Source organism: Pteropus alecto, unplaced genomic scaffold (assembly GCF_000325575.1).
Source record: "Pteropus alecto unplaced genomic scaffold, ASM32557v1 scaffold20, whole genome shotgun sequence".
Classification (NCBI taxonomy): Eukaryota; Metazoa; Chordata; class Mammalia; order Chiroptera; family Pteropodidae; genus Pteropus; species Pteropus alecto.
In genome coordinates, this window is record NW_006436298.1 from 13,484,668 (window position 1) to 13,499,421 (window position 14,754).

The 14,754-nt window shown below is 39.7% G+C and overlaps 1 protein-coding gene across 1 annotated transcript in view; it reads right to left on the reverse strand.

Moving 5' to 3' along the window:
* Positions 1-14,754, reverse strand: part of SERINC5 (serine incorporator 5) — a 91,943-nt gene that overhangs the window by 7,809 nt on the left and 69,380 nt on the right. Inside the window, exons 6-9 of the mRNA XM_006913182.3 lie at positions 12,670-12,881; positions 10,742-10,837; positions 8,269-8,395; positions 1,939-2,005 (exon numbers count right to left, since the gene is read on the reverse strand). Coding sequence (XP_006913244.1) covers positions 1,939-2,005; positions 8,269-8,395; positions 10,742-10,837; positions 12,670-12,881 — 502 coding nt within the window. The remainder of the gene's footprint in view (positions 1-1,938; positions 2,006-8,268; positions 8,396-10,741; positions 10,838-12,669; positions 12,882-14,754) is intronic.

Here is a 14,754-nt window from a genome sequence, read left to right on the forward strand (position 1 = left end):
AACAAGACACGGTCCCCACTCTCACGGAGCCCACTCCTGGTGTTCTGTTATACTCACTACTTCATTAAACCTTCTCCAACCTCTGAGGCTGAGATTATTATCCTGTTTACAGTTGAGGAAACTAAGGTCAGGCAGGTTAAAAGTCACACTGGCCTAAAAGTCACACAACCAGTTTAACAACAGGGCTGGGACATGACTATAGAATGGGAACTCCAGGGTCCCTCACAAGAAGTAATAGGTAGCATGTGATATCTAGGAGATATCAGAAATGGTAAAGCTAAGGAATCTGGAAGCAGGAAGCCTACTCACAATTCCTACTAAAATCAGGCTATTGAACTGGCTGCCTCTGTGGAGGCAGGGGTGCTGGGGGCAGGGATGGGTGCAATGCTTTCCTTGTAAGAGTCTTTGGTACCTTTCAAATTTCGTACCATGTTTCTGACCTGCTCAAAACAATAAATTTAATTTTTAAAAATATCGGGTTATGAAAAACTACCTGATTTCAGAAGGACTCTGGTAAACAAATGAGAAACACTACACGTACTAAGAGAGTCTGGGACGTGCTGGGACCTTGGCCTTTCTGGCTGATATTTTTACTGCAAAGAACAGACAGCCAGGGACAAGGATGTGGGAGCTGGAGTCTCTGTCCCATTTATACACCTCAAGGCCATGTCCTTGTTTCCCTCTTACATCAAGGCCTTGACAGAATCTTGGATCAAGTAACACAGTCAAAGATTCACCAATTCATTCAGTGGGCCCGAGACATTGTATGCTGGGGTCCTAGTTCTTTTGAAGCTTAAGTTACCATAAGAAATTATTATTAACTCTTTCAAAGGTGTATCCTGTGAAACACGATGCAAGGAGAGAACTTCCATCATGTACAATCTCCACTTAAGAAATAAACATTGAGACTTTTTCCTTGGAATGAGAATAAAAACATCCTCTCTTTAGTCTAACTTAGAGACTTGCTGTTCTTTGCACTTTAACTCTGTACACAATAGGGATATTGAAATCATAACGGTACAACCTCAGCAGGTGGTTGCCCAGTTAGTGGTGAGAATAAACACTTGCCTTCTGAAGACCATTCTCTTCTGCATAATAGGCAGTAACTTATTCAGACTCAGCACAGTTTTCTCTTTTTTTTTTCAAGTAACAGAAAGAGCTGGTGAATGATCCTGGCAGATTGACAACCCTTCATAATGGATCACTCTCTCCAGGTCAGGTGCAGGAAAGACTATCCCCAGAGACCCAGCTGCAGAATAAAGCGCCCATCAGATACCAGGGCTCCTCCATCTAGAGAAAGTTATTAGGAGGTAGCCAGGGCCGGATGCCAGGCAAGCTCACCAGCAGGGCCAGGAGACAGCAGCTGAACTCTTGAGCAGTGGTCGAGAACACAGGCTCTGGAGCCAGAATGCACAGTTTATATGCTGGTAAATTCACAAGTTTAAACAATTTAACCTTTTCTGTTTAACCTATCTGCAAAAATGGAGATAAAACCCTGAGTTTTAATGAGGACTAAATTAAATGGCATAGGTAGTGCCTAGAACAGTGCCTGGCACATAGCAAGCACTGCAAGTCTTAGCTGTCACTGGAAACTCCTGTTCTTTCCATCCCTGGGGTCAAGGCTGAGTCTCCTCCTGGCTGCCTCCACCTATTTAGACCTCTTTAGACCTTGGCAGAAAGTCCACTCAAGGCCCCAGAAAACAATTTTTGCACAAGTAATAAAAGAAGACATTCTGCTGACTGATAGGCTTCTGCTGACCACCATGATTCTTTGGACACCTATTGGTCACAATTCTTTACCTAGTGCAATGTCTACCTAATGGAACCAACTTTTAAGTAAGCTAATGTATAGATAACGCTCAGCGGTGTGGCACAGAGCCTTCTTGAAAAAATGGGTCTTTGGAGATGAACCAGGACAAGAAAAAGAAATGAACTTACTTCCTGTTCAGGAGCTGCATAGCGCCCCTGCAGCGCATCAGAACTCGATCTTGTTGTTGATGTCAAACTAGGAAACAAATTCAAAGGTCAGCAGACGGTATCGACATGTGATAGTACATCAAGGGGTGGGCGGGACCGCCTGGCCCATGCTCTGGTGAGAGTCTCCCTAAACCTACAATTCCCGCTGCTTTACTATAGTCTATTTTAAAATCTACTTTATTCCAAAACTCGCTGACCGATTGTACAGTTGATGTCTTTTTACATGGATTGTTAGATGGTTTTATGCAAAGAGAACTTCGTAGGTAAAGAAATAAGATGCCTTTTGATTTCATTATCTTGGTTTTTCACTATTGGTTATTTGCCTCTCCTCCCTCAAATGCCAAAATAATTTTCTAATTTCACTTGTCATTCCCCTCCCTTTGACTAGTCTCACTTAGAAGAGATCAAAAGCAATGAAAGACCCCAGAGATCACAAGAAAAAGCAAAGGCAGGAAAAGCAAAGGTCACAGTTATTTAATGTGATAATCAGCCTATGGCAGAACAAGGTTTTCTGATTCGAAATTCAACATGGAGTAACACTCAGTGTGATTAAAATAAATACTTCCCCCCACTTTCCCTATTCCCTGAGAGCTAAAATGCTACAAAATTTGGATTACAGGGGTAAAATATTTCCTTTTCCTTGGAAAAAAGGGGGAAACATTTTAAGCAAATAGAAATATGTACAATACTTAGGGTTCCAATTAACTGTATAAATTCGTTTAGCAAATATTTACGGAAAGCCTGCCATGTGTCGGGCCCTGTTCTAAGCACTAGAAACTTAGTGAAAAAGACGATCCCTGCCCTCACACAGCTTCCGGGCTAGCCTGGAGGTGGGTGAGGGTGTTGGCTAGCGGAGAGGCAGGAATTAATGCTCTTTTCAAACAAACAAACCACATGAGGCAACACTACCTTCCTCTGCTCATTCTTGTCCTCGTTCCCAAAGACAGATGAGATCAGTGAGATGCAAATCAATAGCCTTTCCCATAAAAAGGTCCTCTGGGATCCAAGTGCATCACTTCTTTTGTGGTCCACTCTGAGACCAACAGCATCACTTTCATTTTTGCTTTGAACATACTGATGCTAATCAAGGCCCACTCCACTCTCACTTCCTGATTTTGAGCCTGGTCAAGGGAATGATACAAACATTTCCCAATGGCTGTGCACACAAGAAATACATACACTTTGCTCCTGCTTTTCAGTGTGCTATATTTTGTGCATATGAATTATGATTTAATAGAGTATACAGTTTCCATGGGGAAAATAGAACTTTTAATTTTAAGAAGAGATCAATATCTGGAATTTTCATCTAAAAGGTAATATTCACTCTTTAAAGGGGATAGAATAAACATTCCATTTTATAAATTCTTTGCAATAAAATGATTTCAGAAAAATAAAGCTTTTGATTCTGGCATCTTTGCTGCTTCACTTCCACCATCAAAGAGCACTACATAAGGGGAGCTTTTGTTCTGACCTGTAAAAATGTCTATATTCAGTTCATCATTAGTGGCATGTGACTTCTATAAGTATACGTTACCATAAAATAAGGTTTTTATTCAGTTGTGGCTTTCCCTGCAAAATCTTCTTCGAATTATCAAGAAAAATTGTTTTTACAGGTTCTTAAAAAGCATGAGAAATTCTTGCTGTCTGCTTTCTGGCTATTATTGACCAATCTGTCTGGTTAGCACCAGACAAGCTGCTATAAAGCAATGCCTGGATTATCCATAACCTCTTGTTTTCTAGGGCTAAGGTACGAGTGACTTTAACCAGAACTTCCAGTGGGGGTGGGGGTGTGGAAGAGACTAACAGTTTTTGACTGGGCTGATGCTTCACCCTACAGAGATATCCAAATGCACTAAAGCATGTTTGTTATAACTGCTCCCCAATCACAAAAAGCCAGCAGTGCCTTACAGTCCTTGTGACAACCAATAAGATAAGATTCCTGCCCTCTGCCCCAGCCCCAGAAGCACTGCCATGTCCAGAGCCTCTTCCATATTAGCAGAGTGATTTGAAACACAGGTGCCCCTCTGCACCTGCTTCAGTTGCTTTTGGAACTGGCCAAATACCCCCAGATTACAGAAGATTTCTAAAAACCATGTCTAGACTTTCCTATTGGAGACCACAGGTTCTGCTTCCCTGACAAACTTACAGGGTGGTCCTTAAGAGATCCCCGCAAGACTATTCCCAGTCTTTGTGTGATGAAGTTCAATTATGTTCCCACTGTACCACAGAACTGATGACTCACAGCTCCTTCAGGAGGCACAGTCCTACCTGAGCTGGGGGGCAGTGCCAGCATGCCACTGGTGCACAGCCATGAGGATTTCTAGCTGGCAGGTTAGAAAGTGGCAAGATTCCCAAAATAAAGAAACAAACCCTCTGCCTCCTGTTTTTCTTAAATAAAAGTAGCAGGCCCAGAAGACACCAAAAGAAGACACCGCTCCCTGGTATACCAACTTTTCTGTTTAAGCCGATCTTCTCTCCAATGCCGTCTTGTCAACCCTGTACCTATTTTCACAGGGTCTGGCACCTTCTTGTGAATGTCTCATTTGAACAAGCAAATTGTTTGACATTTAATAAAGGTTCTTAGTTTTTCCAATTTTGTATTCAGTTTTAATTATTTTAGTTTAAGAGAAAATATGTTTACTACTTAAGCTGTCTAGGAATTTGAAGTAGCTAGGGAATGTTTTACAGCACAGATGCCTCCCAATAACATAATTATTCGAGTCATCTAGCTTATCTCTCTACCTCAGTAAAGTATAAAACTTACTGCAAGCCAACACAGGAAAAAAAAAAATTGACTTGTCTCTACAAATAACCCAACAAAGGAGACTCGAGGAAAGGTTTCCTGAAATTGGGGATGGAGAGCTACAGGAGTAAGTTCCATGCCTGTTTCCTTTTATGTACAAGGAAGGATTGAATCTGACTCCAGGATCCTGTCCAGTCTGACAGCTTGAACTTGAAACCAATAGATAATAATTTTAAAATCCAGAGACCAAGGAGGGAATTAAGGAATAGTTGGCAGAGGCAAGGCCTGTCACAACAAAAGAACCAGGCCTAGGGGGTGTAGGGAGATCAGCCTACAGAATGAGCCACTGGGGAACTCCCACATGGGGTTCAAGTTGTGACTCTTCTTCACAGCCATAATGCCTGGGAACTATGGAAGGGGCTTCTGGAGAAAGGGTGGCCTCAGTCAGAAAGCCGGAGAATGGGTTTTGGCTGAGCCCTTCTCCTAAGCTGAGACAGCAAAGAGTGAAATATACTCACACTGAGTGTGTCAGAAGCAAGATTTGGAACAGAGAATCAGAAACAGGATGGAGGTCATCATATGATCCCTCTAAAGAAGTGTGTGTGTTGGGGGACATGTTTAGGGGAAATTCTAAGGGGTTAGAAAACAGCACAGTGAGGCCCCTACAGAAGTCGGCCCCAACAAGCGCAGATTTTCATTGAAAATAGATGACTTATTCTCCCTTTAGTATACACACCCCAGTCTTTCAGCTTCCTACAATTTTTATCAAGAATTCTAGATATTCCTGCAGTCATGTTCAAATGACAGCTTGCACTCACCCTCTTTATGTAACATCTTCCAAACTTTCATTCCTCCAAGTTTGAGAGGAAAACGTAGACTCTAGAGGTCAAGATTTAAAAAACCCCTAATTGGGCTGCCTCCCATCCCTGGCAGCATTCCCTTTTTTCAAGGCTCTACCAGGCCTGAACTCACTTCCCAGTGAGTTCCAATGCTTGACTATAATATTCTCAAAGCTGACTCCTCCTGGAGCTGCAGTGGATGACTGCAGCAAACATTAGTCACCCAGACCCAAACACCCCAGCACTACCTGGTTACCCTGCATCTCCACTTGGTGTAGTTGCCGTTCCCTCTCCTCGTTCCGGCGGGCGCTACGATTTTGCAGTTTAATTACTATGATTCAAGAATGTTCGTTACTGGGATTTAGACAGATTTTAAGTAGCAGCTGTCGTCTTTGAAATATGTTATCTTTGGGGACTATCAGACTACACCATACCACCCTCCACTACGGTACCTCTAAATTCCAGAAGAGGCCGATGTTTTGTTTATCATCTCTCACTGAAGGGTGGTAGTGAAAATCTGATAGGGTGAAAATCCCATGCTGCAAAATAATGCCATCTGTGGCAATTCTAGCAGCAGACTAGGTAGAATTTTTGTCTTCTTTCCATTGGTGGGTTTATATAGCAAATCCAGGCCCCATTTTAACTGAGAGGCAAACATTTTTCTTTCACTTGCTATTATGGTTTTATTCTTTCAAATATCTTGATAGTTTTTTTCTAATAAAAAGACAAAAGAAATGCTAGCTCAATGTGAAAATAATTTTTAAAAAGAAAACAGAAGAGCAAGAGAAAAAAATAAGTCACCACTACTACAAATGTGGTTTATCTCCTCCCAGAATTTTTTACATATGTAAACACAACTATATTTTATTTTTAAAAAAGAAAAATTCTATATTTACAGTTTAGTAACCTATTTTCTCCTCACTTGATTTACCAATATTTTTTATATGCCAAGACAGAAAAAAACTGAGTGACAAAGGAAATTAGCCATGTTGCTCCCATTTCTCCCCAAAGCCCTATGACAGACTCCGGAAGGAAAAGCTTTCTAAATAAGGAAGAGCTGAGACTCAAGATTCAAAACTTGGGTGCTTTTATGGTTTTCCTGAAAACATTCATTGACTTGAGCCCAAATCCTATCGAATGCTTTGTATATAGTAGGCACTCAGTGAACAATTATGGAATTAATCAAAATGAAAGACCAGAAAGTGGTCCCCATGTGTAGAGAGACAGGTCTCCAAGACGTGACCACTGTCTGTCCTGCAAGCTGGACCTGGGCCAGAACGGAGGGTGCTTTCTGCAAATCCCCCTTAGAGAGTGTCTGACGGTAACTGATGCTCATTCTAACATAAATCAGAACCCCTACTTGCCCCCTGCTGTGTGCTGGGTCCTGAAAAAGGTTGCTGTCCTGACCTGCTTAAGCATGTTAAGTAATTTCCAGACCTGGTAGCATCCACGCACTATGCCATGACCATCCCCCCTTTGCCGTATAGAATTCTTGGGCACCTACCAAGCAGTGCGGGGATCTTCGTCTTACGATCACCTAAGACATGCTTCGTATGTAAGTTTCCCTTAACAAACTCTATTAATTACCAAAGGGAGTAGCCAGCCTCTTTATTCGGTCTTTTCTTGACCTCCACTTACAGAGGCAGATTTTCAGTCTCGGGGCTTTTCCCTGGGTCTGTGTGTTTGCACATCACGGTCCCTTCTGGTGCAACAAGGAGAATGTGTCACTATGTCAAAGATAGACTGAGAATCAATGTCATACATCCTTCATTATAACAACTACCTACAACACAAGCAAGTGTTTTATGGCTGGATGTGTGACTATGAACGAGTACTTTTTAAAAGTTTAAATTGTCTATATCTGTAGGTCCATCTCTAGATTAGGGGGCACTAGAAGCTATAAGAGAAAAAAATGCCAGTGTGCTCAGAAAGATGCTTTATTTATACAAGCTATCATCATCAATATTGTTTAGTTTCAACCAAAGAAGATTATAATGTGCCTATGAAAGCTGAAATTTTTATACACTGAAACATAACAAAGAAAACATAGAACACATAAGTAAAACCTAAAGTGAAAAGGTTATTGTCAAAAGGAAGCTTAATTATCAGTGAAATATGTACCCAGAATAAGAAACAACCATTTGTATCCTTTACTTTTCTCCCTCTGGCAATCTTTTGATCATTTCAAAGGTGGAATAAACCCCACTGTAAGCAAGTGAAATACAGCTTGCTTACATTATCACACCTACTTTTAGAGCTGCCTCGCCTCCTTAACAGCATTATTTTAGCATAAAAGAAAAGGACATTTCCTGTCTTTCCTGGACCAGGCATGAAATGACCGTGCATGTAGTGCTTTGTACTCTATCCATCAACAGCAGAACGAATGGTATTTCCCTTGGATTAGAAAGCTGCCCAAACATTCTGGCACATACCATCTCTTTCTCACTCTGTGCTCCCTTGTCCTCCAATAACACTTCGGCAAGTAATACTCAACCCTCCTTTAAAGGGTTGCAACATACTATATACTTACTTGATCTACCCTATATAAAAACAAGGATGGCAAATGAAGTCCAAACACCTATTATTTCTGTTTTCCTTCTTCTTCAGATTGTTATCTGTTTTGCTGCCTCACAGCTGCTAGAATTTATTTAAATTCTCCTGTACTTTTAAAGTCTGCAAAGACGGCTTCCGGTAACTCCTAAGACTTACCATGAATATAAGATGCACACAAACAAGAGAGTAGTACCCAGTCCAGTAACCAAGTTTTTGTCTCTGTACAGGTCCTGACCCAAGTCAGGCACACAGATCGTAACGTTCTTCCCATGTTCATCTAGAACTTGTAAAGAAAAGACAAAGTAATCATAGTCAAATTAGAAAAGCCTGTTGCAACCTACAGAAGCAGTCATTTTGAAAATATTCAAATAGTTTAGAAGAGTAAAGACATCACTGGAAACATCTACTCTACGGTCTGACTCATCTCAGACTAGACTGTTGCTATTGCAGCAAAGCACCCCTCTCCTACCTCAGCACCCTCTGAGAATAAGACCCTCAGATTCCAGCTTAGTGCTGAAGGGTTCTTCAGATCCAGGGCCTTGTAAGAGTCTTGCTTTTTTAGTGCTATTCAAATGACAGTAAAAAGGAAACTCAGATCCATTTTTTAGCTGATCTGGCAGCCTCTGAACAGAGATAGTGTACAGATAATTGAGCACTCCCTCCCTGTCTGTCTTCTCTGGAGGTGTGACAAGGGTACCCAATAGCCAAACGTGTACCAGCAGTGTCACAGCCATCTGCCCACAGTCTCCACTCAGATGAGAGAAGTCAGTCTTCAATTTTGAACATTCGAGCTAGGTCTGATTTCTAGCTCTGCCCCAAAATAAGGGACATAAACATAAAATAACAGCTTAGAAACTATTTTAGAAACATGCATTTGAAATTGCACTAAAATTATTACTGGTACTAACACTTGAAACAGTATAACTGTGTACGCTGTGGTTTAAGGAAACTTTATTCTTTGGCCAATAAAAAATATTTTTAAAAAAAATTGACCAAAATATGAACTTTGCTATTTAAGTAGTACCACCTAAATTTAAAAAGTTTTTTTGTTTTAAAGTGATACCTGCCAATAAAAAGTAAACTACTGTAACAAACCTCCATTAAGTTAAAACCAGAGATTAATACATAAACGGTCATAAAGTACTAGATTTAAGGTACTAGATTTAAATAAACGTATGAGTAAATATAGAAGGTACTAGATTAAATTAACGTATAATAACGTAAATAAAAGTACTAAATTAAATAAAACGTAAATAAAAGTACTAAATTAAAGGTACTAGATTTAAATAAACGTATGAGTAAATATAGAACTTTTAAAAAAAATTATATCCAGAAGAAACTATACTTAATATAAGGCCTATAATTATATTGTTTTGCACTATAAATAGCCATAAAGACAAGACTCATTCATAGTATGTGTATATACTAAACCTTCAAATTATCTTTGCATTTGCTTTCTAAATTTAAAAACATAAAAGCTATCTCAATTTTCTATTCTAGAGAAAAGAGATTACATTTATTTAACTTGATTTATACAAGATCAAATGTACCCAAGCACACACACATTTATACACACTATGTGTATACACTTTATATATCACAAAAGTGATAAAGACAATAAATTATAACAAGTCTGGAAATCAAAATAAGAAAATTTGGTCTTTTACTGGTGAGGCACAGGGGCTCACATAGTAACACCTTATAATTGTGCTTTTATAGTTCTCAAATAATCATTGCAACTACTTTACAATAATAACAGCTAACCGTGTATAGCACCTAATACATGCTAGAAACTGTACACATATATACATATATACACGTACTCATTGAATTCTTAGAAACCACCTTATAAAATAGTAATCTTTAATCATCTTGTTAAAATAATAATTAAAATCCTTATTTTAAAGGTGAGTTATCTAAGCAGAGAAAGGTAAGTAACTTTGTACAAGTTACTTAAAGCAGCAGGACCAGGCTATAAACACAAGCAGTCCAAATCTAAAGCTCATGCATGTTGTGCTGTCTCTATAAATAAATGTTACTTAAGATGAGCAATTCAAGGTCACATAACCAGCAAAGGGTTGAGCTGGGCTCAAATCCTGTCCCCTGCTGCCCGCTCCCACGTTCTTTCCACTCCTCTCTGTTACAGTCAGAAAAATGACCACATGAAGAAAAATAAATTAACGACCAACTAAAAACACAAACAAAATAAAACTAAGCAAAATAAAAATGTTCCTTGAAAACAGCTCCAGTAAATGCAGATTAGGCCTTAAAAACTCAATAGCCCACTTTTATTCATGTCTTACCTACACAGCAGGAAGACTCAAAAGAAGGTATTTTCATATCCCACCTTAAGGACTTTACTTAATAAAAAAGTCTAAATCATCTCTCTATTTTGATTTATTGCAAGTAAGGACAGGAGTGTAGCTCAGTGGAAGTGCATGCGCTTAGCATGTATCGGGCCCTGGGTTCAACTCCCAGCACCTTTACCTGCAACTTTGCCTGTGACACCACTCCTGAAGAAACACAGGCTCGGCTTGATTTACTGAATCCCTGATATCTAAACAATAGCTCACAGAGACATTTTCCTTCCTCCACAAATGGAAATATTCATATTGTGAGGCCAACTTACCTACTTCTACAGGCTTGCTGGACAGAGCTGAGAAAGTGAGATACGTGACATAGCAGCTTATGAGACCTGACTGCAATAACCCGGAGTGTGGCTGTCCTGGAAAACGACAAGAGACAGATTTTAAGAATGTTTTAAATTTCAATGGTAAGAAAGCACGTGCTTTAAAATAAGGAGTCTCCCCATCCCCCAAATGGTATTCCTCAAAGTTGGACCCCTGCCTTTAAAGGAAAGAAGAGGTACATAACATGTTTCTCAGATAACGCTAAAAAGATTTAGGGGGAGGGAGTTATTTACTGACCCTAACTGCTATTTTTAGAGATGCCAAGTTCTGCCAAGTTCTCTACCAACACCTTATTCTGATACTAGTTATAACCGTACTTAAACATACTGCCTGATTCCCTGAGATTTATAACGTTAGATCTTAAATCATAAGATCTCAGAAGAAAATTTACTATTACTATGTCTGAGATCACATGGCTTGGTGGGGTATGGCCAATTTCATAGGCCATGGATTCCAGACTCCCTAAGGCCAGCAGACACTGTATAGTCCTTGGCGGTGGGAAAAGCTCACATCTGTCAATGGACAAAAAGACCTCTGGGAACACCAGAGCTGGTCCAGGTCAAAGAGGAAGGCTCTGGGGCGCAGCACGTGTTGGGAGAAGAGCTTTAATGTTATAGCATTTCAACTAAACTCAGTGTTTAGATCATTGAGAGTAACCAAGACGTGATAAAAGGGATTTATCTTTTTTTGGTGAAATTCTCAACCACTTGCTGGCATAAAAGGATTTCGTTTTACTCATTCTTCTGATTTTATTTCTAGAATTATTAAATTACAATGGCCAATAAAGTTATTGAAATGTACCCTTTTATAATGTTGCTCTTTGGTATGAGAATAAGACTTACCTTAACAACTAATGATGTTAAACTAAATATTTCAAAATATGATAACTATTTCAAAAGGTAGGATTTAACCCAAAAGATATTTTAATCTGAATACTAATAATGTTTTAGGAAATTCTTAACTAACCAATTAAAGAGATTGGAAGAATAATACTCTCAATTTCAATAACAGATTTGAAATTTTTGATAATAGAAAAACTTTCAAATTATTCAAAACTAGTTCCTTTTTAAATCAACATTTAAAAAGGATTCAAGGGGCAATAAATTTATTGGCCATATTTTCCTTTTCTTATCTAGAAACCTAAATGCTGTGTGCTTTTTCATCATCTGTACAGTAAGACACCCACAAGAAACATGAAATCAGGGACAATTCTCTCTATAACCAAAGACAGCATACTGGCTTAAGATATCAAAAATCATTTAAAAAAGAATTCATACCTACACTTTCTAAAGCATGTTCAAATCCTATCTTCTCTTCCTTTTGGCTTTGAACCATGAGCAAGGTCAGGCTCATAGGTTTCTGTTGGCTTTGCTGAGGAAGGACTAGGGTATAAGGAAGGTAAGCCCATGGGGCCAGCTCCTGGCTGAGCCGGGACTGCATTTTCTACTTCCTGATTCCTACAGCACAGTGTCTCTGAGTTCTGGTCCATGGATCCTGAGTCCACGGATCGATGACTCCAGAAACAGCTCCCTCTACAGGTTTTACACAGATATTATAGAGAAGCACTCAACATACACTAAGAGCATTTTCCACTTAAAAGCTCCTTGTAGTACACTATTTAATAATAGCAATATCTATCTCTCTGTTTTATTGACTTCATTATGATCAGATCTTTCTTGACATGATGCATGCTTGACAATCACATTCAGCCCAAGCGTGGGATATGAAGAGGGAACTGTAGTCCCACTTTTCCTATTGCTGACCCATCCACGTTGTAAAGGAATGACCATAATTTTGTTTTAACTAAGTTTTCTCAAAGACACTTAGAAATAAGGAAGAATAAAAAATAAAAAAAAATTGTGCTTACGATTTTGTACACAGGGCGAGATGGCTACGAGTGAAATGAGCAGACACAGGCCTCCGTTCACTCCCAGGAGAATTTTGTTTTCCATGCAACCATCCTTCTGTGTATAAAATACTGCCATGAAAATCAAGCCTCCAGCGGCAATGGAATACATGATGAGTGTCACCAGGGCCAGAGAGGCGTACCACAGCTTGTTGTGAACTGTGCCTGCAGTCCTGTTTTTCCAGGCAGTGGATAACAGGGAGGGGAGAGAAAGGAAGTTAGTAAAGGCCCAGATTGATTCTGACATTTACCATCCCTCAGGCATGAACTAATGCTGTCAAGCCCCTGGCCATAACCGAGTAGGCCAGAAGACATAACATTTCACCAATGACTATGCACCATCAAAGCTAGAAGGTAAATATGCAAAAACCTACAACTTATAAAGCTTGGAATTTTTTTCTAAATACTCAAAGAATTGTTTTTGACTCAAAGGTACTCATCAACTAAAATGAACATCCACAGACTTTACTTTAGCTTCCCCACTCTGAATGTGATAGGTTTTGACAGTATTAAAAAGTGGCTTTTTGCTGGAGCTCACTTCAAGTTTTCTCTACAAACACAGAGACCACAGGTGCCACAGTTTCTCACATCCAAGTGCTGCCAGCAGCTCCAGCTGAAGCCCATCTTGTCTTTAGGGAGAGAAGCAAATTAACCTCACTCAGAGAAAGACGGGCTGACTGCTGCTCTATTATCCCTGTGCTGAAGGGTGGACCTGTCATAGTTCTGCTTCTCCAAAACAACGCCAAGTATGATTACAGAAAAATTTGGAATTTAAAAAAAGTAGAGAATAAAATTGGCCAGGAAAAGAGTAAAAATGTTAAGAGATTTACAGTGAAGAATCTGAAAGAGGAGATTAATGTGCTTTCTAGTTTATATATTAATAAATGTATGGGAGATGCAAGTGGTGGTTTAACAATCTATAGAAATCCTTTAGAACAAAGAAAAGAGTGTTTATAAATGCTAAATGAAGAAGACAACAACAGGAAGAATGGGCTGAATCACTGTCATCTGCTTTATGATTATATCACCCTTTGTAACCACATTCTCACAAATCTTCAGAGTAAGCAATTTGCTTAATGTATTCAAAAAACTGCAGTGTTCCAGCAATCCAGCTAAAATATTTTAATGATGAAAAACTTACTGCAGCCAGAGACAAAGGAAATAGGGAGGAAAGGCCAAAATGATAATGACTATCATATTCCTGAAACCGAGCCAGCGCTCTGATGACCATGGAATGACTCTGACATAAAAGGCACACAAAGGAAATAAAGAGAAAATGAGACTCAAGAAAGGGAAAGAAAAGAAAGCTAAGAGCCAAAAACTAATTGATGACAGAGAGAACGAATTATGTAGAAAAAGGTAAACACTGCTGACCAGTATGTGGGTGGGGTCCAATTGTTTCTTCACTAGTCTTTTTGGTTGTTATTAATATACAAAGGGCTTTCTTACAGTTAATTTATGCTTATATTCTCAAAGTTAGATCTTCAGTTCAACCCTAACCTCTCTCCCTCAACTCCAGACTCATAATGTCCAACTGTTCAGTGTCCTTACTTAGAGGTCTAATTGGCGTGTTAGAGAGCAGGTGCAGACTAACCTCCCAACATGCAAACCTCCTCTCCCTAAACCTGCTCTTCTATGATCTTCCCAACCTCAGAAAATGGCAATTCCACATGGACTGTGGGGGGCGGGGGGTGATAAGGACAGAACCACCTTGGCTCTTGATGGCTGTCTTTCTCTCCCTGCTGTTCCCCCTCCCCTCCCCTACCACCATGCCATCACCGTCAGCGAATGACTGGTCTCAACTTCGGAATATATCGAAATCTGACTGCTGCTACCAGCTGGCTCCAAGCTACCACATCTTTCAACTGGATTATCTTCCACTGGTCTCCTTCCTTTCGCCTCGGACTCTCTCTAATCTTTTCTCAACTTAAAATATACATTATACTCTACTGCTCTTCCATCTCATACAACAGCCCCAAAAGCCCTATACGATCTGGCCAATGCCACCTCAGATTTCATCTCTTGCACCCTTCCCTCACCTCTGCG